This window comes from Crinia signifera, chromosome 8 (assembly GCF_055691185.1).
Source record: "Crinia signifera chromosome 8, ASM5569118v1, whole genome shotgun sequence".
NCBI classification, from domain to species: domain Eukaryota; kingdom Metazoa; phylum Chordata; class Amphibia; order Anura; family Myobatrachidae; genus Crinia; species Crinia signifera.
The window spans coordinates 12482622-12507828 of record NC_139224.1 but is presented as its reverse complement, the minus strand read 5'-3'; the positions used below and the strand labels follow the sequence as shown (position 1 = coordinate 12507828).

At 51.7% G+C, this 25207-nt stretch overlaps 3 protein-coding genes and 1 pseudogene across 3 annotated transcripts; 3 read left to right on the top strand and 1 right to left on the bottom strand.

Moving 5' to 3' along the window:
* The first annotated feature begins 3846 nt into the window (after positions 1 to 3846).
* Positions 3847 to 3953, top strand: LOC146029938 (U2 spliceosomal RNA; annotated as a pseudogene).
* Positions 3954 to 4334: 381 nt separating this feature from the next.
* Positions 4335 to 6008, top strand: LOC146026920 (uncharacterized). Its single transcript, XM_083157967.1, has one exon. The coding sequence runs from the start codon at positions 4548 to 4550 to the stop codon at positions 6006 to 6008; it is 1461 nt and encodes a 486-aa protein (XP_083014093.1). The 5' UTR covers positions 4335 to 4547.
* Positions 6009 to 10346: 4338 nt separating this feature from the next.
* Positions 10347 to 19175, top strand: BRK1 (BRICK1 subunit of SCAR/WAVE actin nucleating complex). Its single transcript, XM_083155767.1, has 3 exons — positions 10347 to 10571; positions 14382 to 14464; positions 18848 to 19175. The coding sequence occupies exons 1-3, from the start codon at positions 10454 to 10456 to the stop codon at positions 18872 to 18874; spliced, it is 228 nt and encodes a 75-aa protein (XP_083011893.1). The 5' UTR covers positions 10347 to 10453; the 3' UTR covers positions 18875 to 19175.
* Positions 19176 to 20901: 1726 nt separating this feature from the next.
* BORCS6 (BLOC-1 related complex subunit 6) lies at positions 20902 to 25005 on the bottom strand. The gene is made up of 4 exons (XM_083155766.1): positions 24815 to 25005; positions 23370 to 23524; positions 22344 to 22427; positions 20902 to 21082 (listed from the first exon to the last, which is right to left on the bottom strand). Exons 1-4 carry the CDS (start codon positions 24846 to 24848, stop codon positions 20957 to 20959), a joined length of 399 nt encoding a protein of 132 aa, XP_083011892.1. The 5' UTR covers positions 24849 to 25005; the 3' UTR covers positions 20902 to 20956.
* Positions 25006 to 25207: the final 202 nt, after the last annotated feature.

The following is a 25207-nucleotide window of genomic DNA, read 5'->3' as shown; positions in this document are numbered from 1 at the left end:
ATTGCTGCTATGTCAGGGAGTCTCCTGCAGAAAGCAGGAGGGGACGTAACTATGATGTAACAGTGTAATGTGGGCTAGGTGGCATGAGGGAGATTGCTAGACTAATGAGGAAGAGAGGGAGATTGCTGCTATGTCAGGGAGTCTCCTGCAGAATGCAGGAGGGGAGGTAACTATGATGTAACAGTGTAATGTGGGCTAGGTGACATGAGGGAGATTGCTAGACTAATGGGGGAGAGAGGGAGATTGCTGCTATGTCAGGGAGTCTCCTGCAGAATGCAGGAGGGGAGGTAATTATGATGTAACAGTGTAATGTGGGCTAGGTGACATGAGGGAGATTGCTAGACTAATGAGGGAGAGCGGGAGATTGCTGCTATGTCAGGGAGTCTCCTGCAGACTGCAGGAGGGGAGGTAACTATGATGTAACAGTGTAATGTGGGCTAGGTGACATGAGGGAGATTGCTAGACTAATGAGGAAGAGAGGGAGATTGCTGCTATGTCAGGGAGTCTCCTGCAGAATGCAGGAGGGGAGGTAACTATGATGTAAATGTGTAATGTGGGCTAGGTGACATGAGGGAGATTGCTAGACTAATGGGGGAGAGAGGGAGACTTCTGCTATTTCAGGGAGTATCCTACAGAATCCAGGAGGGGAGGTAACTATGATGCAAATGTGTAATGTGGGCTAGGTGACATGAGGGAGATTGCTAGACTAATGGGGGAGAGAGGGAGACTTCTGCTATTTCAGGGAGTATCCTACAGAATCCAGGAGGGGAGGTAACTATGATGCAAATGTGTAATGTGGGCTAGGTGACATGAGGGAGATTGCTAGACTAATGGGGGAGAGAGGGAGACTTCTGCTATTTCAGGGAGTATCCTACAGAATCCAGGAGGGGAGGCAGCTATGCTACAATGCTAATAAGAAAACTCTGCTCGACCCAACTCAAACTTGGCCCATAATGTGTCACTGATTTTTGTATTTTATTTTTTTAACCAGGGGATTAATATAAAGCTGTTCTTAGCTCTATTTATTACAGTGGGAAAATAAGTGGGGGAAGGTTAGGTGGGGTCTGGAGGCCTTGGATCCAGTTCCGACATGATATGTTGGGCAGCAACAAGTAATCTGCCTTGGGGAGGCTTGACCCCTAATTCTGCTCCTGGGTATAGCTATTTCTGGTACTTATGTAGTATCTGGGCTGCCGATTTTTTGATTGTATGCCTTAAGTTAAGGCATACAATCAGATGCGATGCGATGCGATATCGCATCGCATCGCATGCGACCATCGGATGCGATGACCCGATTTTTCCATAGGAATCAATGTTAAAATGGACTGAGTCCATTTTAACATGGAATTCAATGGGAAAAAGGGGTCCTTTTGATACCCCTACTATCCAAGTGGGCATGGAGTTGGATATAAACCTGTGGCGAGCGTAGCGAGCCACCGAGCCCGAAGCGTGGCAACGAAGCGAGCCCCGCGAGGGGACAGTATTCTGTGTCCCCTCGCGGGGCTCGCTACGCTCGCCACGCTTCGGGCTCGGTGGCTCGCTACGCTCGCCACAGGTTTATATCCAACTCCATGCCCACTTGGATAGTAGGGGTATGAAAAGGACCCCTTTTTCCCATTGAATTCCATGTTAAAATGGACTCAGTCCATTTTAACATTGATTCCTATGGAAAAATCGGGTCATCGCATCGCACCGCATCGCATCCGATGGTCGCATGCGATGCGATGCGATGTACCCGATTTAGAAATCGGCAGCCCAGATACTACATAAGTACCCTATTTCTCATTGATTGTTGCTATCCCTCCATGGTGGACGGCCATCTTGACTCCCCTCATTCCACAGAGGTTGGGGGTTACGTTGTGCATTATGGAGGCTATGTTACCACAGTCTCCGATACTCTTATTTCATTCATGTCTTCTTGTTTCTGGAAATAGTGATAAGAATTTTTACTTATGCCAAGAACAAAAAAGGCACCAACATGGTGTTATCTCGCCAATGCCCTCCCTCCATAACCGCGCACAGGGTAATGAAAAGTATAAAGGGCACTGAGAACGGCAGGTACAGTGCAGGCACTGAGAACGGCAGGTACAGGAAAAGTAGTTTCAGGGAGATTACGGTTGGTAGCAGAATTTTGCACAGCGCCCCATTGAGGGGGCGTGTCATGCTCCACCCAAAGGGCGTGGCTACTTCCATATATGGAGAAATTGTGGAAAAAGATTGTGAACGTGGCACCTAGAAGCATGCGTGTGTAATTTAAAATGACTTCTATGCAAATGTAGATGAGCCCCAAAGCAGTTAGTAAGAGATACTATACTTGGTAACGTGCTGGGAAATGGTGCTGATGATTCAATGTAAATGTATCAGGGTTGCCGACACTCCCGCATTTAGCGGGAGTATCCCGGTTTTTGTTCCTTTCTCCCGGTCTCCCGGTAATGTGTGGGATCCTCCCGGTTTTTAAGCCCGTCTGGCAAAAAAAAAAGTGACTGCGCATGTGCAAATCACAAAGTGCCGAGGCAGACGCCGCGGCTGTCCGGCCGGGGATCTGTCAGCAGTGGCTATACTGCCTACAGCGGCAGCACAGCAGGGGGCAGCAGAGGGAGCGGCACAAGCAGCAGAAGGCAGCGCCGCAGATAAGATGGTAAGATAGCGGCTGGCTGCTTCGTGCCTCCCTCCTGCTTCTCTCCCTCTGCTCCCCACTATTTTTCCTTTAATTGGGTAAGGGTTCCTTCCTTTAAAAAGTGCTACGGTACCATCTGAAAATGTAATTTAGATAGCCACGCCCCTTTTTTGTGCCGTAAATGGGAGAGGGTCATGGGCGGAGCTATCCAAATTACATTTGAGAGCTCCCACGCCCCCTAATTAGCTGCCCTCTGCCTGGTCTCCCGCAAAGGGGAGATGAAAAGTCGGCAAGTATGAAATGTATCTGTCTCTTATTCCTTTTCCCAAAAAAAATGTAACAGTGTAATGTGGGCTAGGTGACATGAGGGAGATTGCTAGACTAATGAGGGTGAGGGGGAGATTGCTGCTATGTCAGGGAGTCTCCTGCAGAATGCAGGAGGGGAGGCAACTATGATGTAACAGTGTAATGTGGGCTAGGTGACATGAGGGAGATTGCTAGACTAATGAGGGTGAGGGGGAGATTGCTGCTATGTCAGGGAGTCTCCTGCAGAATGCAGGAGGGGAGGCAACTATGATGTAACAGTGTAATGTGGGCTAGGTGACATGAGGGAGATTGCTAGACTAATGAGGGAGAGAGGGAGATTGCTGCTAATTCAGGGAGTCTCCTGCATAATGCAGGAGGGTAGGCAACTGTGTCTCACAGTAAGGGGTAGCTCCTACAGTATCTGGACCCTAGGTCGACCATGTCCATACCTCCCAACTGTCACGATTCCGTCGGGACAGTCCCGATTTTCGGGTCCTGTCCCGACGTCCCACCCGCGGCAGGCATTGTCCCGCTGCGGGGGTGGCAGTTGGGAGACCCCCCAATCTAGTAGAATAGACGCTGTGCGCATGCGCACAGCGTCTATTCTCGTATGAAAATGAGGTCGCGGCTAATTAGCATAAGCCGCGCCCTCATTTGCATACGCCCCGCCCCCTTTTCGGGCGCTCGCCGCGCGAGTGTCCCTATTTCCTCCGGACGAAAGTTGGGAGGTATGCAATGTCTAGGTTGACACTCACTAGGTCAGTGGTCAGGGAACTCGGTCCTCATTACCCCACACAGTACTGTAGCATACCCATACCTCCCAACGTGACCCTCTCCAGTAGGGACAGAATACTCTGCTCCTGGATTTTTCTCTTAATTTATGATTGCCATCACCTGGGTTGAAGCACCTTCTTTATTAGTCAGCCGCTTCTCGGCCTTTTGGCTAAGATCAAGTGTAGTATCTGTTCTTATCAGTTTATTCTGAGAGGCAGCTCTGCTCCTTGTTTCTTGGACCGACAACGGTCCTTCTCAGGGCTACCGCTGCCAGGCCGAGAAGAGCGAATTGAGCGAAGACGTCGAGACTGCGAGGAGGAGAAAACATCGCCAGAAGAGGGAGAAGCCGGAGAAGACTGAGGCTCAGACTTGCTCTGCTGCCCTCCGAAGCGACTGCCGACCCCTCCTCCTCTCGACGCCGAGGAAGAAGCTCCGCCCCCGACTGCGAGGAGAAGAAGATTTCGCCTGAAGAGGAGATCAACGCACCCTAGCCACCTGGGAGAGGCAGACTTTTTTTGCTCTGCCCTCTCGAAGCCTTGCAGCACTCCCGAGCTGCCTAGGAGGGTCAGACTTTTCTGCTCTGCCCTCTGAAGCCTCCACCGCTCCGGAGCCGCCGCCGCCGAGTATCAGACTTTCTGCTCTGCCCTCCGAAGCTCTGCAACGCTCCCCAGCCTCCGTGGAGGGTTAGACTTGCTTTGCTCTGCCCTCTGAAGCCGTGCATCGCTCTCTAGCCTCCTTGGAGGGTTAGACTTGTGTTGCTCTGCCCTCTGAAGCGTCCCCTTCATCTCCTCCTCTCGTCGCCGGAGAAGACCCTTTGCCTCGACTTCAGCTGCCCCGAGAAGCCGGAAGGATGGCCACCGCCTCCACTTCGGCCCCCCTCGCTGGGAGGAAGCCCGGGAAGAAGGGTAAGTCACCGGCCGAATGTCCGACCAGATTGGCCGGCCCTAGCTCCACTGCCCCTTCTGTGACACCACCAACGGTGCCCGTCCAGGACCACTCCAAAGCCGTCCCAGCCCTGGAGCCCTGGATGAGGCAGACTGTGGTGATGAAGCTAAAGGAGGTAGATGGCCAGGTGCCGGACATGACGGTTGAGTACTTCGGCAAGAAGATGGTCCTGGAGCAAGGATTCTCTGCACCTGAAATGCTCAGCGTCCAGAGCTTCTTCAGAGGCATCTTCTACGCCACCTTTGCCTCCATCGCAATCTGCAAGAGGTATTGGGAAGCGGTGAAAGCGGCGAAGCCTGAGTCCCCTCTCTCTCGCTTTGTGGGCAACTGCCCTATCCAAAGAGAGGAGAGGCGGGTGACGGTTTCAATGCGAAGCCCACACACAAACATCAAGGACATCGTCACTTTTCTCAGCAGATCCTGCACCGTCATAAAGGACCCCACAAAGATCCTTTACGAGAATGGACTCTGGACTGGAAAGTGGTCGGTGATTGTCAGGCTGCACAAGGACACTTCGTGCCCAGATGGAGTCAAGCACCTCAGACCGTGCTTCTCCCTGGGGGGAACTGCAGGACTTATCCACTACGTGGACCAGCCACGCACTTGTCGTAAGTGTGATGGAAAGGACCACTTTGGGAAGGAATGCAAGGTCCTGGCTTGCAAGATTTGTCGACTGGCCGGCCATGAGACAAAGGACTGCCCCACGAAGAAGACCTGCAACCTGTGCGGCTCAGTGGATCATGTCTACAAGGACTGTCCAAGTAGAGCAAGATCCTACGCCGCAGCAGCATCGGGTGTGATCGTCCCTCCCAAGGTGCCACCCACACCGGTGCAGAGGAAGAAGGTTCCGCAAAAGCAAGGTGGTAAGAAACCTTCCCCCACCATTCCTAACCCCCCTCCCCTCCCTCCCTCTGTGACAGCTACTCCCATCCCGGCTGCTCACACCACCCCCCCTCCCTCACCCTCCCGACCTGTGATCCAACCCACCCTTCCTCCCACCACCCCCTCTCGCCCCCTCCCTGTCCCTCTCCTCTCCGAGGAAGAGTTTCCACCACTTGCCCATGCAGGAAATGTACAGCCGAGAAGGAAGAGGAAGGAGTTAGACAGCCCAGCTGCTGACCCAGAATCTTCCAAGAAAGCGGCAGTCGAATCGGTCGAGCCAGACCAGGACTCCCTCACCCTCGAGGAGGAGATGGAGGCCTATGCAGAGGTCTTCGAGGAGAGTGGGGTGCCTGAGCTTGACAGCCTCAACAACATCGACCAACTGCTCAACAACATCGAGACACCCCAGCAGGGAGATCCGGTGGCCGACCCAGAGGAAGCACCTCCCGATGGGAGTGGTAAAGTATACGTATCGCCACAGTAACCTTTTTTCTCTTAACAAATGGTAGCTTTTAATCTTTTTACCATTAATGTAAGGAGCATTAAGGACAAGAACAGACGTCAAACTATTTTTTCCTTTCTTGACATTCAGAAATGTGATGTGTATATGTTGCAGGAATGCTCTCTCCCTTTCTCCAGGTCCTACAGGCACCTGGCCCGGCAGTGGTCCCATGGTCCGTCCTACTGGTCCGGTGGAGGTGAGTGTAAGTCTGCAGGGGTAGCCATTCTTATTAGGGGCAGCCTCTTCACGTTAGATTCTGTCCAGGAGTTTGTCTGCGGGAGATTACTCGTCGTAGATGGCTCCTGGGCAGGCGAGCCTATCAGGCTAATCTGCGTGTATGCTTCACCCTTTAAGAATGAGCGTTTGGAATTATTCCAGACCCTGCGGACCCAGCTCGCCACCACCAGGGCTGTAGTGATGGCCGGGGACTTCAACTGCCCGATCGAAGGGGATGGTCGAAGCACCTGCAACTCTGCGAAGCTGGACATCACGTCCAACCTGCTCAGGGAAATGGTGGCCGAAGCATCACTGCGGGACGCTGTGGGCTCCATGGGGGCCGGCTCCGTGAATTTCACGTGGAGCCGCCCCGATGGCTCTGTGCGTTCCCGCATTGACTTTGTGTTCACCTCCCGGGCAGTGCAGCAGGTTAGGCATTCTATGGTTCCCTGCTTCTTCTCTGACCACAGGGCCATTCTCTTCCAAGGGGTTCTGGGCCATGGTTTTCCATCTGGCCCAGGCTCCTGGAAGTTGAACTGTGCCTTACTGGAAAGGGAGGAAGTACTGGCTGAGCTTAAGGATGCCTACATCACATGGAAGAATGACAAATGTTACTTTGACTGTATGTCTGATTGGTGGGAATATGCCAAATCTAACATCCGCAGTTTCTTTCAGGCTAAAGGGCGTATCCAGGCATGCGACCGCAAGAGGAACCTCAGAAAACTGCAGCGTGAGCTCCAGTCCCTGGTGGACCTCCAGCGGTGCGGCTGGGACGTGAAGGACGACCTGGACGAGACCAAAAAGAGCCTGAAAAGGCACTTTGAGGAGGAGTCCAGACGCATCATCTTCCGTTCCAAGGTGGAGAATCTGGAGAAGGGTGAGACGTGTTCTTCCTTCTTTTTCAGGAAACTCCACTCTGGCCATACGCCCCTGACAGAGCTGCGTCATGAGAATGGCATCCCCAGACAGGGGAAGGAGGGCGTGATGAAGGTCGTTCGCGACTACTACAGCAACCTCTACTCCCCTAAGACTACAGACACAGATGAGGCGGATAAGTTCCTGTCAGGTATCACTAACACTATTGATCCTGCAGGTAAATCAGCCATGGATGCTCCCTTGGCGTTGGAGGAGGTGCTCTCTGCCGCTAAATCCCTTAGGCAGGGCAGGACTCCGGGCAGTGATGGTCTCCCAGCAGAGCTTTATGTTGCGCTGTGGGATCTCATTGGCCCGGACCTGCTCGAGCTGTACGAGGAGATGGTGGTGGAGGGCAAAATGCCTTCTTCGCTGAGGGAAGGAATGATCACGATCTTGTATAAGCGTAAGGGGGAGAGATGTGACCTGAAAAATTGGCGTCCCATCTCTCTTCTGAACGTGGACTACAAAATCCTCGCCAAGGTACTGGCCAACCGGCTGAAGGCTGTCATTGGGCAGATCGTTCATCCAGACCAAACCTGCGCCATCCCCGGCCGCAGAATCGCAGACAGCCTTGCCCTCCTCAGAGACACGGTCCATTACGTGAAAGACCGTAATGTGTGCACAGCCCTGATCAGTCTTGATCAGGAAAAGGCCTTTGACCGTGTCTCCCACGAGCTGATGGGCAAGGTACTGCGTAAATTTGGTCTTGGTGAGCTATTCTGTTCGTATGTTAACCTGATGTACCTTGACATTTACAGCTCGGTGTTGGTGAACGGCTGGAAGACTGACCCCTTCTCTGTTATGTCTGGGGTCAGACAAGGCTGCCCTCTTTCACCTCTTCTTTTTGTTTGTGTTATAGAGCTCTTCGCTGTATCCATCAGGCAAAATCAAGAGATCAGAGGGATCACCGCACCGGGTCCAGACCACCCAGAGGCCAAGTGTTCGCTGTACATGGACGACGTCACTGTGTTCTGCGCAGACCAGAGATCGGTGACGGCCCTCGTCCAGACCTGCGAAAACTTCGGCCGTGCTTCAGGAGCAAGGGTCAACCTTGGGAAGTCAGAGGCTATGCTCTTCGGAAAGTGGCACCTGTCGTCCTCCACTCCATTCCCATTCACGGTAAAACCAGACCTCATCAAGATCCTTGGTGTCTGGTTCGGGGGAGATGGAGCGGCCCTGAAGTGCTGGGATGAAAGACTTGCGACAATGCGTCAGAAACTGGGATTGTGGAGTCTCAGAGACCTTACCATCGAAGGGAAAACACTTGTGCTGCAGAATGAGATTCTTCCTGTTCTTCAGTACACCGCCCAGGCCTGGCCACCTCTGGCGGCGATCTGCAAGGCCATCACACGGGCTGTTTTCTACTTCATCTGGGGCTCCAAAATGGACAGAGTCAAGCGGATTGTTATGTACAAAGATCCCCTCAAAGGTGGCAAAGGCATTCCAGACATTCCAACTATGCTGAGAGCCTTCTTTGCATGTAACTGTATCCGCAGAACTTTGATTGACAATTGTGCTGGCTCTGCGGGGAACTCCATGTCCCGCTTCTTCCTCCTACCTATGTGGAGGACCCTTAAATGGGACAAGTGGGACAGCTCCATCCCTTACAACTGGACTACTCCATGGTTCTACCTGGATGTGTCCAAGTTTGTGAGGGAGCACCAACTGGAGGGATTGAAACCCGACTTGTGGAAACCTAAAAATGTCCACAAGCTCATCAGAGCCAAAGACGTCATGGAACCGATTTCAGGGCTCCCTTCAGCAACTGCCAAGTTTGTCTGGGAGTATGTGGCCTCCAAAAGGCTCACAAATAGACACAAAGACATGTCATGGATGGCCATTCAGGGCGGCTTGCCTCACCGGTCATTCATGCACTCCCGAAACTTGTGTAGGTATAGACATTGTCCCTGGTGCTTTGTGCATGAAGAAACCTCCATGCACATCTTCTGGGACTGCACCTACGCACAGTTGTTGTTGGATGCCCTAGAGACTGAATTCAAGGACTCCGTGCCCAGGAACTGTCTTTCATACCTTTCGGTATTGTATGGACTATTCCCAGGCACCCACACATATGGGGCGACCCAGGAAGCCTGGCGCCTTATAAACTGTGTTAAGGACGCTTTGTGGTTTGCCAGAAATCGTCTCATATTGCGGAGGGAGAGAATGTCCGTTCAGGACTGCCGCAGGCTGGTTCACAGCCTGCTCAGAGACTATTCCATTCGGGATAGCCCTGAGGAGGAAGAGGACTAAACCCCTTTTCTTCTGGTCCTTTCCCCTTGTTTGGACTGTTTTATAAGACTTTGGGACCGTGGCCCCTTCCCCCTCACTTCACAATGTCTGTTGTTTTGTTGATGTATTTCTATTTATTGCCCTCCCCTTATACGTGTCTGTCTGGTCAATAAAGCTTCGGGCATGTGATTCCTCCTCCCTCACCCCCTACCCTCCACACCCATAGTCTTGTATACTGTAGTGTAAATGTTACCGTTAGAATGCATAGTGCATAGTATAGTCTATAGTGTGAGTTTATCTTGTGCTGTATTTTATAATATGTACTATACTGTTTGCATGTGTACTGTGTTTTGGCTGTGCTGCGACACGGTATATGTGTGATATTTGTTATCGTCTGTTTTTTGCATTCTTTATGTACAATAAAGACCTGCTTTTTCAATCAAAAAAATTAGTCAGCCTGTTCAATACAGGTGATGGTAATCATACATTAAGAGGAAAGTCCAGGAGCAGAGCATTGTGTCCCTCCTGGCATGGGTCATGTTGGGAGGTATGGCATACCTCCCAACATGACCCATGCCAGGAGGGACAAATTACTCTGCTTCTGGACTTTTTCTCTTAATGCATGATTGCCATCACCTGTGTTGAACAGGTTTACTAATAGGAAAGGTGTTTCTCCACAGGTGATTGCAATCATTAATTAAGAGGATAGTGCAGGAGCAGAGCATTGTGTCCCTCTTGGAGAGGGTCATGTTGGGAGGTATGCTGTAGTACTGTACTTATTCTTAGTACTGTACTTATTCTTCATGTATGGGAAACAGATGGGCCCACATCTAAGATGGCGCCATGCAATTGCTAGGCCAGGGTGCCCTTCTCTAAGATGGCGCCGTGTCAAAGCTAGGGTTGCCCTTCTCTAAGACGGCGCCGTACGTCGCGTCAGTGCTAGGGACCCTTCTCTAAGATGGTCGCCGGGGCCTCAGCGTTGATTGGCACGCCGGGAAGTGTTCCTGCAGGCGGCGCTGTGGGTCCGGGCGGAGGCGGTGCTGGATCACGGAGTAAGAGACGGAAAGATGGCCAGCCAGGAAGACCCGGTGCAGAGGGAGATCCACCAGGACTGGGCCAACCGGGAGTACATAGAGGTCATCACCAGCAGCATCAAGAAGATCGCCGACTTCCTCAACTCCTTCGGTGACTGCCGGGTGTATGCGGGTGTTCTATGGAGCTATACCGGGTGTATGCGGTTGTTCTATGGAGCTATACCTGGTGTATGCGGGGGTTCTATGGAGCTATACCGGGTGTATGCGGGGTTATATGGAGATATACCAGGTGTATGCGGGTGTTATAGGGGAGGGGACATACCGGATGTTATGGGGGGAAGGGGAACATACCGGGTGTATGCAGGCGTTATATGTAAGGGGAGAGTACCGGGTGTTCTATGGAGAATGTACCCGGTGTATGCGGGTGTTCTATGGAGAATGTACCCGGTGTATGCGGGTGTTCTATGTAGAATGCACCCGGTGTATGCGGGTGTTCTATGGAGAATGTACCCGGTGTATGCGGGTGTTCTATGGAGAATGTACCCGGTGTATGCGGGTGTTCTATGGAGAATGTATCCGGTGTATGCGGGTGTTCTATGGAGAATATATCCGGTGTATGCGGGTGTTCTATGGAGAATGTACCCGGTGTATGCGGGTGTTCTATGGAGAATGTACCCGGTGTATGCGGGTGTTCTATGGAGAATGTACCCGGTGTATGCGGGTGTTCTATGGAGAATGTACCCGGTGTATGCGGGTGTTCTATGGAGAATGTACCCGGTGTATGCGGGTGTTCTATGGAGAATGTACCCGATGTATGCGGGCGTTCTATGGAGAATATACCGGGGTGTATGCGGGTGTTCTATGGAGAATGTACCCGGTGTATGCGGGTGTTCTATGGAGAATATACCGGGTGTATACAGGCGTTATATGTAAGGGGAGAGTACCGGGTGTTCTATGGAGAATTTACCCGGTGTATGCGGGTGTTCTATGGAGAATGTACCCGGTGTATGCGGGTGTTCTATGGAGAATGTACCCGGTTTTTTGCGGGTGTTCTATGGAGAATGTACCCGGTGTATGCGGGTGTTCTATGGAGAATGTACCCGGTGGAATATACCCGGTGTATGCAGGTGTTCTATGGAGAATGTACCCGGTGTATGCGGGTGTTCTATGGAGAATGTACCCGTGTATGCGGGTGTTCTATGGAGAATATACCCGGTGTTCTATGGAGAATAAATCCGGTGTATGCGGGTGTTCTATGGAGAATGTACCCGGTGTATGCGGGTGTTCTATGGAGAATATATGCGGTGTATGCGGGTGTTCTATGGAGAACATACCCGGGGTATGCGGGTGTTCTATGGAGAATATACCGGGTGTATGCGGGTGTTCTATGGAGAATGTACCCGGTGTATGCGGGTGTTCTATGGAGAATATACCGGGTGTATGCGGGTGTTCTATGGAGAATGTACCCGGTGTATGCGGGTGTTCTATGGAGAATGTACCCGGTGTATGCGGGTGTTCTATGGAGAATGTCCCCGGTGTATGCGGGGGTTCTATGGAGAATGTCCCCGGTGTATGCGGGGGTTCTATGGAGAATGTACCCGGTGTATGCGGGTGTTCTATGGAGAATATATCCGGTGTATGCGGGTGTTCTATGGAGAATGTACCCGGTGTATGCGGGTGTTCTATGGAGAACGTACCCGGTGTATGCGGGTGTTCTATGGAGAACGTACCCGGTGTATGCGGGTGTTCTATGGAGAACGTACCCGGTGTATGCGGGTGTTCTATGGAGAACGTACCCGGTGTATGCGGGTGTTCTATGGAGAACGTACCCGGTGTATGCGGGTGTTCTATGGAGAACGTACCCGGTGTATGCGGGTGTTCTATGGAGAACGTACCCGGTGTATGCGGGTGTTCTATGGAGAACGTACCCGGTGTATGCGGGTGTTCTATGGAGAACGTACCCGGTGTATGCGGGTGTTCTATGGAGAACGTACCCGGTGTATGCGGGTGTTCTATGGAGAACGTACCCGGTGTATGCGGGTGTTCTATGGAGAACGTACCCGGTGTATGCGGGTGTTCTATGGAGAATATACCCGGTGTATGCGGGCGTTATAGGGATGGGGAGAGTATGCCGAGGTATAGGCGGGCGTTATAGGGATTGGGAGAGTATGCCGGGGTGTATGCGGGAGTTATAGGGATGGGGAGAGTATACTGTGGTGTATGCGGGAGTTATAGGGATGGGGAGAGTACGCTGGGGGGATTCAGTATTGAATCCCGGCGGTCGGGATCCCGGCGTTCAGAATCCCGACGCCGGAATCCCGACAGCCGAAATGCCGACAAGGGGGGGACGTGGATCGCCCCCCCTTGCGGGCTCGCTGCGCTCGCCACGCAGCGGGCCCGGTGCCTCGCTACGCTCGGCACGCTATTTTATTCTCCCTCCAGGGGTGTCGTGGACACCCCAGGAGGGAGAAAGTGTCGGCATTTCGGCGGTCGGGATTCTGAACGCCGGGATCCCGACCGCCGGGATCTTAACTGCATCCCCGCTGGGGTGTATGCGGGCGTTATAGGGATGGGGAGAATATGCCGGGGTGTGTGCGGGAGTTATAGGGATGGGGAGAGTATGCCGGGGTGTATGCGGGAGTTATAGGGAAGGGAAGAGTATGCTGGGGTGTATGCGGGAGTTATAGGGATGGGGAGAGTATGCCGGGGTGTATGTGGGAGTTATAGGGAAGGGGAGAGTATGCCGGGGTGTATGCGGGAGTTATAGGGATGGGGAGAGTACGCTGGGGTGTATGCGGGAGTTATAGGGAAGGGGAGAGTATGCTGGGGTGTATGCGGGAGTTATAGGGAAGGGGAGAGTATGCTGGGGTGTATGCGGGAGTTATAGGGATGGGGAGAGTACGCTGGGGTGTATGCGGGAGTTATAGGGATGGGGAGAGTACGCCCGGGTGTATGCGGGAGTTATAGGGAAGGGGAGAGTATGCCGGGGTGTGTGCGGGAGTTATAGGGATGGGGAGAGTATGCCGGGGTGTGTGCTGGAGTTATAGGGATGGGGAGAGTACGCTGGGGTGTATGCGGGAGTTATAGGGATGGGGAGAGTATGCCGGGGTGTGTGCGGGAGTTATAGGGATGGGGAGAGTTTGCCGGGGTGTGTGCGGGAGTTATAGGGATGGGGAGAGTATGCCGGGGTGTGTGCGGGAGTGATAGGGATGGGGAGAGTACGCCGGGGTGTATATGGGAGTTATAGGGAAGGGGAGAGTATGCCGGGGTGTATGCGGGAGTTATAGGGAAGGGGAGAGTATGCCGGGGTGTGTGCGGGAGTTATAGGGATGGGGAGAGTATGCCGGGGTGTGTGCTGGAGTTATAGGGATGGGGAGAGTACGCCGGGGTGTATATGGGAGTTATAGGGAAGGGGAGAGTATGCCGGGGTGTGTGCGGGAGTTATAGGGAAGGGGAGAGTATGCCGGGGTGTGTGCGGGAGTTATAGGGATGGGGAGAGTATGCTGTGGTGTATGCGGGCGTTATAGGGATGGGGAGAGTATGCTGTGGTGTATGCGGGCGTTATAGGGATGGGGAGAGTATGCTGTGGTGTATGAGGGAGTTATAGGGAAGGGGAGAGTACGCTGGGGTGTATGCGGGCGTTATAGGGAAGGCGAGGGTATACTTCGTGTTCCCGCTAGGCTGTTTTAGCAGTGCCCCGCTAAAACAGCCCGCCTCCTTCTCTTATGGTGATATCGGGGGAAGCCCGGCGCTGCAGTATTTAGAGGTGCCCGGTGCTTTCCCGGCTGTGGAGAGCCATTGGTGCTGAGAAGATGCTCACCGTGTGGGGGGTGATAGGAGGACAGTTATAGAAAATGGCATTGGCTCCAGTTGTATGATACATGTACTGCACATTGCCCATCCCCTGCATCCCTGCCACTCAGGAGACTCATCCTAAACACCCTTTTCATTTTCCTTTGAGACATGTCCTGCCGTTCCCGACTGGCGACGCTAAACGAGAAGCTGACGGCGTTGGAAAGGCGGATTGAATACATAGAAGCGCGGGTATGTAATGCCTACCTACATCTGAGATAACAATCTTACATTAGCTGTGCCTTTAGCCACGTACTGGGGTCATTGGGGGGAGGGGGGGGGCTGCTGTAAGCATCCATTTGGCATGTGTGAGGTACTCCCATCATGCGTGGTGCCATCGGGGTAACCTATTGTATTACAGAGCTGCAGATGGGAGATTTAGCCGTATAGGAGTTGGGGGCAGGATGGAAACATTTCGGGATCTGTTTATGAAAAACATTAGGTTGGGTCAAATCTCCTAAATTCGCTTTAAAGCGTGTACGTCACCTGGACTGCTATTCCTGTAGTGCCTCATGCCTCACTGTTGTCCCCAGTGCATTTGTAAAAAGTTGTTTGGGGTGATTCAATTCAGTGGGGTGGTAACCGTAGTGGCGAGTCACAGCCAGCACACCTTGCCACATCACCCGTAATTGAATACCCCCCATAACTGGGATCCCTATGGCGACAAGTACACTGTACTGGGAATGACGGGGGATTATTGTACAGGGTGGTATCGGGAAGGCTCTGTAGCTTCTGGCTGTGCATGCAGAGGACAAACTGTGTATTTCTGAGAATCTCACGTTTGTTTCTGTTTTTGTTCCTTATTTTTACTTTTACGCTTCCTCTCCGGAATGGTGACTTGCAGAATAACTGTTGTGCTGCATGAATCCCGGCTGCATGGTGTTCTCCTTGTTTTTAAGACGCTGTTTGGTCCAAGTTTTCAATCCATGTTCTGTAACTATTGATTTATATTGTGTTGGGACTGCGATCGCCCCTTGCCAGACACCTATGCTCAGTGTCCTCATTTACTCTGGGGTCAATGCACCGCTCTCCTTTCCCTGCCGCCATGCATCCCGGAAATGGGAACGTTTAGCCCTTCTTCTAAGGGGTGTATTCCCTATTGATACTCCTTCTAATCCCTTTTAACGCTTTGCCGACCACACTGCCGTAGAGATGTGTTCTGACCTTCCCGCAGATTTGCTGCTGCCGGTGGTTTCATGAATGGAGAGAGAAGTAGGCGGAGCAACACCAGCTGCACATTCAGACTGTTATGGTTCCCATCTATTATATATCGGGGCAGTCGCATCCTGATCCTCTGACCCTCACGGGCATTTTTTTACATGCTTAATTTCCCCGATCCCCTGACATCGCTGGCTGCTGATCGGCGCATCTGGTCTGTGGAACGGCGGTGCTAGTGGTTCGGGGGATCGGACGCAGATGTGGGGGTGCTTGTTCAGGGGAACGGTGGAGAGTTTGGTTTTGGAGCTCCTGTGGCCAAAAGTACTTGAAGGGTGGTGGTGGGGGATCATTGCTGCGCCCCAATTTCTCAGTTTAGCCTCTGAGGATTGTGTATTGTATTGCTAGTGGATTGTAAACTGTTTCCTATGGTATATTATTACATATTGTCCAAACGATAAACCAGTTTATGGTTGAGGTCCCCCCTCCCGTGACGGTAGTGTATAGCAGTATTGGAAGTTAATAATGGGTGTATGTAGTGTTGTGTGAGGACATTAAGGCAGCCCTTACATTATCTAAATCATGGCAGATTTGACTTCGGTTCACCACCGCGATATATGATACCACACAAATGATTGTATTAGATTCTGTCCCAGAGAATAGGAAATCTGTCTGGCTCAAAATCTCCTTTACTGCAGGAGACCTAGACACAAGGACATACCCAGCCCTGAAATCCCCCTGTAAGTACCTTGGGGCATTTCAATTGTTTGGATGGCTGTAATGCGAAAAGTGCCATCAACGTGCCACATTTCTGCTCACTAACCCCCCCTCCCCCCCGGGCACACAACAATGCAATTCAATTGTTGTTCTGTTCGTGTGCAAGCAGCTGCCGCAGATTCTGACGCAGGCAGAATCTGTGGCAGCTGCTTGCACCCGAACAGAACAACAATTGAATTGCTTTGTCGTGTGCCCGTCGCCAACAAACTGTTGAATGCCCACTGACACGATGGGGGGAGAGGACTCCTGCAGTAATATTATCTTGGTTTCATTTAATTGTTGTTCTTCTGCTTTGAAGCAAAATGTGCCATTCCCTCTAGCACAATAGGGCTGATTCTGAGTTGGAAGCAGTATTGCTGATCATGTTATAGCGATTGCCTGCCAATGTATTCTCAGAGTAACAGGGCTGGTCTAATCACGCAGACTCGCATTGCAGGAGCGGTATTGGACCCGCAGATTCCTTTTCTAGCATGGGGAAACTCCCGATGGTTGCGATGCTCGCTGTGAGGTCCCAGCCCTTTCAGAGTCAGACGCACACATTTTATGCCAGGAGTTGCGCTGTTACTGACACTAGCGCAAGATGTGGCTACAGCAATAGATGGTAAAGTGGTGGCATCAGTGTCTGACCAGTATGGCTGCTCCATACATACATGGAAGGTGTGAGCACTAGTGGGGTAGTAGATCTGTATGTCTGTGTATAACATGTTTGCACTACATAAAGCCGTTTTGTATTTCCTGCAAATGCTTCCTAATCGTGATGTTGGCTGTTTTTTTGAAGCAATTACAATAAAAGTCTTTTATCTTCCAAGTGTTTTTTTTTTTTTTTTTCTCTCTCTCCTTTAAAATGTGAATATTAATGACCACGAGATTGTTGGCCACTGTTTATCCTACTATGGGCAGAGGGATATCTGTATAAGGAGCACAGCTGGGCGGAGGGATACACCGGAGCACACTACACCAAAATGCGACCTGCTTTATCATTGTATCCATCCTCATTGACTCTCCAGCAAATAAGAATCTTTTTAAGGGAAATTCGGCACTAGAGGCTGAGATGACGTTTCACTCAAATGTCCCGGGAATGGATGGGCTGGGGGGCGCTCCTGGCATTTCTTTCAACAGTGTCCCAGCTTCTTTAATTATATAATAGGCACATTTTTGTGTTAGTCTTTTTAATAAGATTGTTTGGTACTTGTGTATTTTAGCGGCGCCCCCGATGTTGGTCGCGCAATGTTTTAATCGCATCGCATGCCATGTACCAGATGGCATGTGATGCGATTTTGGCCCCCTATACCATTAAAAATTGTATAAGCACCCTAAAGGGTGCTTACGATGTTAAATGCAGCCCCACGCCAACCCCCCACTATAAACGTGAACCCGAAGCGTGGCGAGCGGTGGCAGTACGCGTCCTACGACCTTTTCATACCCCCACTATCCACGTCGGCGTGGAGTTGAGAATAGAAAGTGTAGCGAGCGGACGCGGATACCTTCACAGGTATACGCGTCTCCTCGCGGGCTTCACAGGTAACCGCGTCCCCTTGCGGGGCTCGGTAGCTCACTGCGCTCGCCACACTTTCTATTCTCAACTCCACGCCGACATGGATAGTGGGGGTATGAAAAAGTCGTAGGACGCGTACCGCCACCCCTCGTGGGCTCGCTGGCGCTCGCCACGCTTCGGGTTCACGTTTATAGTGGGGGTGCATTAGGGTGCTTATACAATGTTTAATCGCATTGTATGCCATATACAATGTCATACAATTTAAAAATTGTATGACATTGTACAAGATCGCGTATATCGCATGCTTTTTGGTATACGATGCGTGCCGCTAAAATACACATGTACCGGTAGTTTTAAAATTTATATTCCATTGCTCATTTTTTAACATGTTTAATAGTCGCCAATCCCAGACCCGTCCAATGGAGATCCGTGAATTGTGGCAATACGTTGGAAATGTATGGGGAACATTAGGCTGCACAGGTTGATATTATGACCTTGGCTACCACTAGTAGGATTTTGGGACCCTAGTAACCTTTCCGATTAAATAGTACACCTCTAGGATGATAACACCAGCAGCGTGTAATGTGTAGGGGTACAGACTGACTTTACAGGCACCGAAACCTCCTCTGAAATACATTGATCCAAGGTTGGTATAATTCTATATTTAATTTAGGATACTTTTTGTTGTTAGAGCTAGCAGTGTGTCATGCCATTGGTTTCTCTATGTGGGCGAGTTGGCATTCTATGAATTCTAGGTCTAGTATTAGACTGTCCTGTCGGGTACATGCCTACGCCAGGGACTGGGACATCCCTGATCTGTTTCACCAATAGCAGTGCCTCCCCCGATATCCGTCTTTGTAAGCCGGGGTCCTTCCGCTCCCTCATGAAACCACCTCCCATTAAGGCTGTCCTGCCTGCCAAGCTAGAACGTCTCCCTTACCCTGGCAGCGTGCCAGGGATCTATATATAGGGCTCCGTGTGGTGGTATGTGCATGCTCCACGCTTCCGAGTGCCGGACACCCTGTTTGCTGTGCTGCTTTGTAGAACCTGTAATCACTCAGTAGCCCCATCTTGTCTGACTGTAGCCATCTTTCTCCAGGCTGATCTGGTCACCTGAATATAACGTGTACTTCTCCCCTCTCTTACAGGTCACCAAAGGAGAGACCCTCACTTAGAGACCCCCCCTCGCATCGCCACAACATACATTTAAATATTTTATATACAGATATACGCTATGGACTTCACCTCCAAATCATCATCATCGTCTTTCTTTCTGTAATCACCGAGTTTCTGACGTCAACGCTTAGATGTCCCCCGATCATTCCTGTGTATTATGCTGTATTACTGCGATGTCTCCACCTCATATAGTGGGCGGCAGTAAGAACCGGTTCTGTTCTTCTGTTTTTTTTTCTTCTTTTGTATCAGTGTTTGTCCTTTTAAGTTTGTGTTAAAATAAATGTAAACGGTGAGACCCTTTCCCGGCGCTGTCCTCATTTCAGTGTGTATTGCCCTGCGGCATCCTAGGCCAGCTTCTGATGGGTCCTATGGGAAACTGTGGCATGTTAATGCCTTTGTAAGCTAAAGGCCCCTATGCATTTTGGGTCTGTCAGCCGATTCTGATGGATCGAGACGTGAAATCGCATGTGTATGACATCCGATGGGCTGCACATAGGATATATCTTACGTTCAAGCTGAAGCCGGGCGAATAAAAAAAAACACACAAGTGAATGGGCAGCCACTGACTGGCTATAATCAGAAGACACTGCCTGGCTTCCCCGCCCCCGCCAGCTCCCCGGGAGTTGCATGTGATGAATTGCATGCGATTTATAACATGCAAAACTTGTGCGAGCCTGCCGGGGAAATCGGGTCAGACGGCTCCTGTATGGGGGTCTTTAGGCAGCACCAGCTGAGAGCGGGTGGTGTTACCATGTAATGCAGGTGTGTCCACACACACAGACCTTAGTTTAGCTGTGCCCTGCCAGAGACCGTGGCAAAATATTTGCATCCAGAACGTGACGTGAGTTCATTGTGGGCTTGACACTGGCATTTGTGTGCAAATCACTCGGAAGCTGGTTAACAAAATACAGATGTGTTACAGGTGACCCACGGCGTGCCAAGTACTTCTGTAGTATGCCTGCACACTGCCAGCTGCTATTATTCTACAAAAAATGGGGATGGTGGGGTGCACTCTAAGTCCCCTAATTGTACTATTCTGAAAAAATTAGAATTTTTTTATATATCTGCTTGTGCACAAATTATATGGAAAAATTGCTCTATATATTATAATGGTGAGAGAATAATAAATTAAATAATTTTAACAATTTAACACATTGCTATGTGCATTTTATTGTGTAACTTCCTGCGATCATTTTATACAGTTGGTGCCAGTATCTAATGACCCACCTGTCAGTTAAAATTCTAATTCTTTCAGAATAGTACAATTAGGGGACTAATGGGCCCCATACATCAGCAATCACAATTTATGGATTTCCAGATACAGGGATTTTTGGCCAGATAAATGGATTTTACAATCTATCTGACTTTGCCCACACATTACAGATTTATTTCAGTGATCGGCAGATTTTTCCATCTAAAGATTGCATCTTCAGATCTGGAAATTGCCCAATCGATTGTCATTTCAGCTGTTCATAATGTAAATAGATGAAGAAGACGAATTGGGAATGCCCACACATATAAAAAAGATCTGCAGATAATACCAGATTATTAAACCTGTTTAAAAACCTGATTAAGCAATCGATTGGCGATTTTGATTGGGATTGCCAAAAGGGGGAGCCCACACATCTAAAATTAATTGTGGCAATCATCTCCATATCTGAAAATTGTCACAATTAATTGCTGATGTATGGGGCCCTTTAGAGTGCACCCCACCCGAGTTTCTTTCTCTCCCTTTCTGTTTTTTGATCAGCTGCTATTATGCCAGAAAGGAAAAGGTACAAACTGCTACCCATAGCAGAGGATCTCGGCGAATGAGGAGACATCTGTATTACCTTACCTGTCTGCAGACAGAATGTAACACTGGGGGCAGGACTCAGTAATCCCAGTACAATGAGCAATGTCGGAGATCTGCTGGTCAGGAAATGGGCTGTAGTGGAGAACGGGTCTTGCCCCCTTCTGGGGTGTAAGAATTCAGGAAACACTTCCAGGTTGCTTTGTACATGCACAGAACAGAAAAGACTCTTCCAGTGGTGCAATAATGTGTTTATTTAAAAATATAATCCGAGTGCCTTATCAATAAGTTATTTACATAGTGCCTCAAACATGTCCAGGGTGCGTTTAATTTCCCTGATTTGTTTGGCCAGAGCATGAATCGGCTGCATGGTCCTGTCCAGTTCCTCACAGCGGGCCATCAATGTGTACATGCCCTGGGGGAGGAACATGAGAAGACAGTTACACAGAGCAAAACAGGTGACATAAGAAGGTCAGTGTGCAGAGAAGGCTGCGGCGCGAGGAGGTCAGTGCGCAGAGGAGGTCAGTGTGCAGAGAAGGCTGCGGCGCGAGGAGGTCAGTGCGCAGAGAAGGCTGCGGCGCGAGGAGGTCAGTGCGCAGAGAAGGCTGCGGTGCGAGGTCAGTGCGCAGAGAAGGCTGCGGCGCGAGGAGGTCAGTGCGCAGAGAAGGCTGTGGCGCGAGGAGGTCAGTGCGCAGAGAAGGCTGCGGCGCGAGGAGATCAGTGCGCAGAGAAGGCTGCGGCGCGAGGAGGTCAGTGCGCAGAGAAGGCTGCGGTGCGAGGAGGTCAGTGTGAAGAGAAGGCTGCGGCGCGAGGAGGTCAGTGCGCAGAGAAGGCTGGGGCGCGAGGAGGTCAGTGCGCAGAGAAGGCTGCGGCGCGAGGAGGTCAGTGTGAAGAGAAGGCTGCGGCGCGAGGAGGTCAGTGCACAGAGAAGGCTGCGGCGCGAGGAGGTCAGTGCGCAGAGAAGGCTGGGGCGCGAGGAGGTCAGTGCGCAGAGAAGGCTGCGGCGCGAGGAGGTCAGTGTGAAGAGAAGGCTGCGGCGCGAGGAGGTCAGTGCACAGAGAAGGCTGCGGCGCGAGGAGGTCAGTGCGCAGAGAAGGCTGCGGCGCGAGGAGGTCAGTGCGCAGAGAAGGCTGCGGTGCGAGGAGGTCAGTGTGAAGAGAAGGCTGTGGCGCGAGGAGGTCAGTGCGCAGAGAAGGCTGCGGCGCGAGGAGGTCAGTGTGAAGAGAAGGCTGCGGTGCAAGGAGGTCAGTGTGCAGAGAAGGCTGCGGCGCGAGGAGGTCAGTGCGCAGAGAAGGCTGCGGCGCGAGGAGGTCAGTGCGCAGAGAAGGCTGCGGCGTGAGGAGGTCAGTGTGCAGAGAAGGCTGGGACAGAATCACACCGTTATAATATGAAGCATCAGCCATGTGGATGTTCTAGAACAAAAATAAATAGAATCTAAAAACTAAAAATATAAGGACATGGAGAACGGATTCAGGCTGGGAACGCAGGTAACAATCCCACGTGATCTTTGAGAGGGACGTGTTACATAGCATTCTGCCTCATCAGTGTAGGAGACAGGGAATGGTGATAACACTATGGAATCTGGATAAGAGACAAGTTCTAGACTACGCCCCCCAATATGGGATACTAATAGGGCTTCCATGTAATATCCTGCTAATTTTGCCGAGTGTAATTACCTTGATGCTCATATCCACAGACTCCCCGAGACTGTCCACGGAATCCCTGTACGTCTGGATGTATCCCACGCTGAGTGCTGTCATCTGACAAATACACAAGGGATGCGAGACGTCACACATGTGTATCACTATTGCGGTAGGGACCCTGTTCTGCCTACATTGAGTATTCCACTTATTTCCCTCTGCAGAGTAATTTAAGGGGCAAAGCCAGTTGTTGTTTTTTTTTGGGGGGGGGGGGGGGGGGGGGGGGTGCTTTAGGAAGGAGCAGCTGATGGAACTTATCGAATTTTTGCCACGGTGCCCATTACTTATGCTCTTGTTGCACCGAAAGGCACTGGGATTAGCTGCAAAAAGTACTGGTTAGGGTGCCCAAAACTTATGTCAATCTCTGCACAACACCCCATTAGGGTGCGAGGAGAAATGTTTGCCCGCGGCATTTGTGTCCCAGAATAGCATAAGGGTATATGAGCCTCCCCCCAAGTGTTATACATATACTAGTTAAATGTCCGTCAAAATGACGGCTTCCGGAATGCACTTTCACTTTGAGCTGTGACAGTTTTTAGCCCACCCCCAGTCCCTATCTGCACCTACCTCCAATCTCACAGCTCCCTCTCTCCATATCCAACAAGTTTGAAACAGATCAATGTCCCTGCAAAAATTGCTTTCAGTCTGTTATGATATCTTTTTAGGACACAACGGAGTAATTTAGTCCCTCTAGTGGCCACTGGCGGTACTTCACCTTATAGAGGTGAGGGGTAGTTTGCCTCTAGACTGTGTGACTCTGAAACACTGCCATCTGGGCATTTTGTAGCATTTATGTGAGCTGGGCAGTGCCCGCGTTCTGTATAAATAATCACTGCTCCCAGGCCCCCGTGACACACCAATGGCACCAACCATGATGGGAACGATGTGCTAGTATGGATGGGCCTTCTTTGTTATTTCCCAGAGTAATGCTGCTTCCTGTCTGCGATTAACCCCCGGAGGCACCAGCGGCCCAACGCTATTTATCCAGGCAGCACATCTTACGTTCTGTATTGTGCCATTCAGACTCTTCATCATTTGGTCCACCTTCAGGGCGACCTCTTGTGTAAGGATTTCCAAATTCTTCAGGACCTCCAGGTCAATAGGCGGGATGTCGGCCTTACTCCGCTGCAGGGCATGATGGCGGACACTGGTGTCGGCTGAAATGAGAATTGTTTGGTTAGCATTTGGTATTATAGCCATTAACGGGCGCACACTTGGTCAGTCTACGTGCGCTAAGTAGACAGGGGGGGGGGAGGGAATTGCCCCGATAGCAGTCTGATGTGTGGGCCCCAGGCAGGAGTGCCCTGATAGCGGTCTGATGTGTGGGCCCCAGGCAGGAGTGCCCTGATAGCGGTCTGATGTGTGGGCCCCGGGCAGGAGTGCCCCGATAGCAGTCTGATGTGTGGGCCCCAGGCAGGAGTGCCCTGATAGCGGTCTGATGTGTGGGCCCCAGGCAGGAGTGCCCTGATAGCGGTCTGATGTGTGGACCCCAGGTAGGAGCAGGGATTTCCCCTATAGCGGTCTAATGTGTGGGCCCCAGGCAGGGGGTGGGGTGGGGTGGGGTGGGGGCATTGCCCCGATAGCGGTCTGATGTGTGGGCCCCAGGCAGGAGAGAGGATTGCCCCGATAGCTGTCTGTGTGGGCCCCTGGCAGGAGGGGGGATTGCCCCGATAGCGGTCTAATGTGTTGGGCCCCAGGCAGGAGGGGGATTGCTCTGATAGAGAGGACATCGGAATCCTGACTGCCGATGCTCCGACAGGGGCTATTCTCCTTTGTAGGGGTGAACAAAGCGAGCCACCGAGCCCACAAGGGGCTTCTTTGCGCTCGGCCCACCCTGTCGGAGCACAGACAGTCGGGTTTCCGGTGTCGTTATACTGACTGTCGGGATACAGGGTTAGTTATACCACACCTGACATGTGAGATATATGGGGTCCAGTAACTGACTCATAGTTAATGCCCCCGCAATAACAACCTACCACAGCGGGTGCTCCCTCAGCAACAACCCCCCACAGTGAGTACCCGCTCAGTAACTACCCCCATTAGTGAGTGCCCACTCAGTAACTACCCCCTCAGCAAGTGCCCTCAGTTACTGCCCCTACAGTAAGTACCCGCTCAGTAACCCCCCCCCCCACAGTGAGTGCCCCCTCACTAACTACCCCCCACAGTGAGTGATCCTTCAGTAACTACCCCCACAGTGAGTGCCCCCTCAGTAACTACCCCCACAGTGAGTGCCCCCTCAGTAACTACCCCCCACAGTAAGTGCCCTCAGTTACTGCCCCTACAGTGAGTACCCGCTCAGTAATTGCCCCTGTGCACAGTATAGCAGTGTGTGGTGCAGTAGCCGCAGGACCTCTCCCCAATCTCCCCCGGGGCACCTGCGGGGAGGCAGACAGGAAGGAGACACCCACCCCAGCATGATACGTGCCCGCTCCCCGGCCCTCACTCACACTCCCGCTCCGAGCTGTGTCTGCCGGAGCTCATCCTCACAGTGCTGGGGCCGCGGTGACCAGGAGACCGGGCGCCGAGCTCACATCCCGGCCGCTGCTGCCTAATGGTGCCTACCCGGGGGGGCGGAGCCGGCCTCCTGTCATGTCACTCACAGCGCGCCACACCCGCTAACAGTACTTCCCCCCAACCAGAGGCACAGGCGCCCCCCGGGTGTCTGTCATTGGCCGTGCGTCACCGGGGGCGGGGCTGCGTCCTGCTACATGTGACAGCAAGAAGTAAGGGGCGGGGCTGCGTTCTGCGTCAGCGTTACAATAAGCGGTGAAGGGGCGGGGCTGCGTGCTGCTACAGCGTAACAGAGGTGAGAGGGCGGGGCTACGTGCTGCTATAGCGTT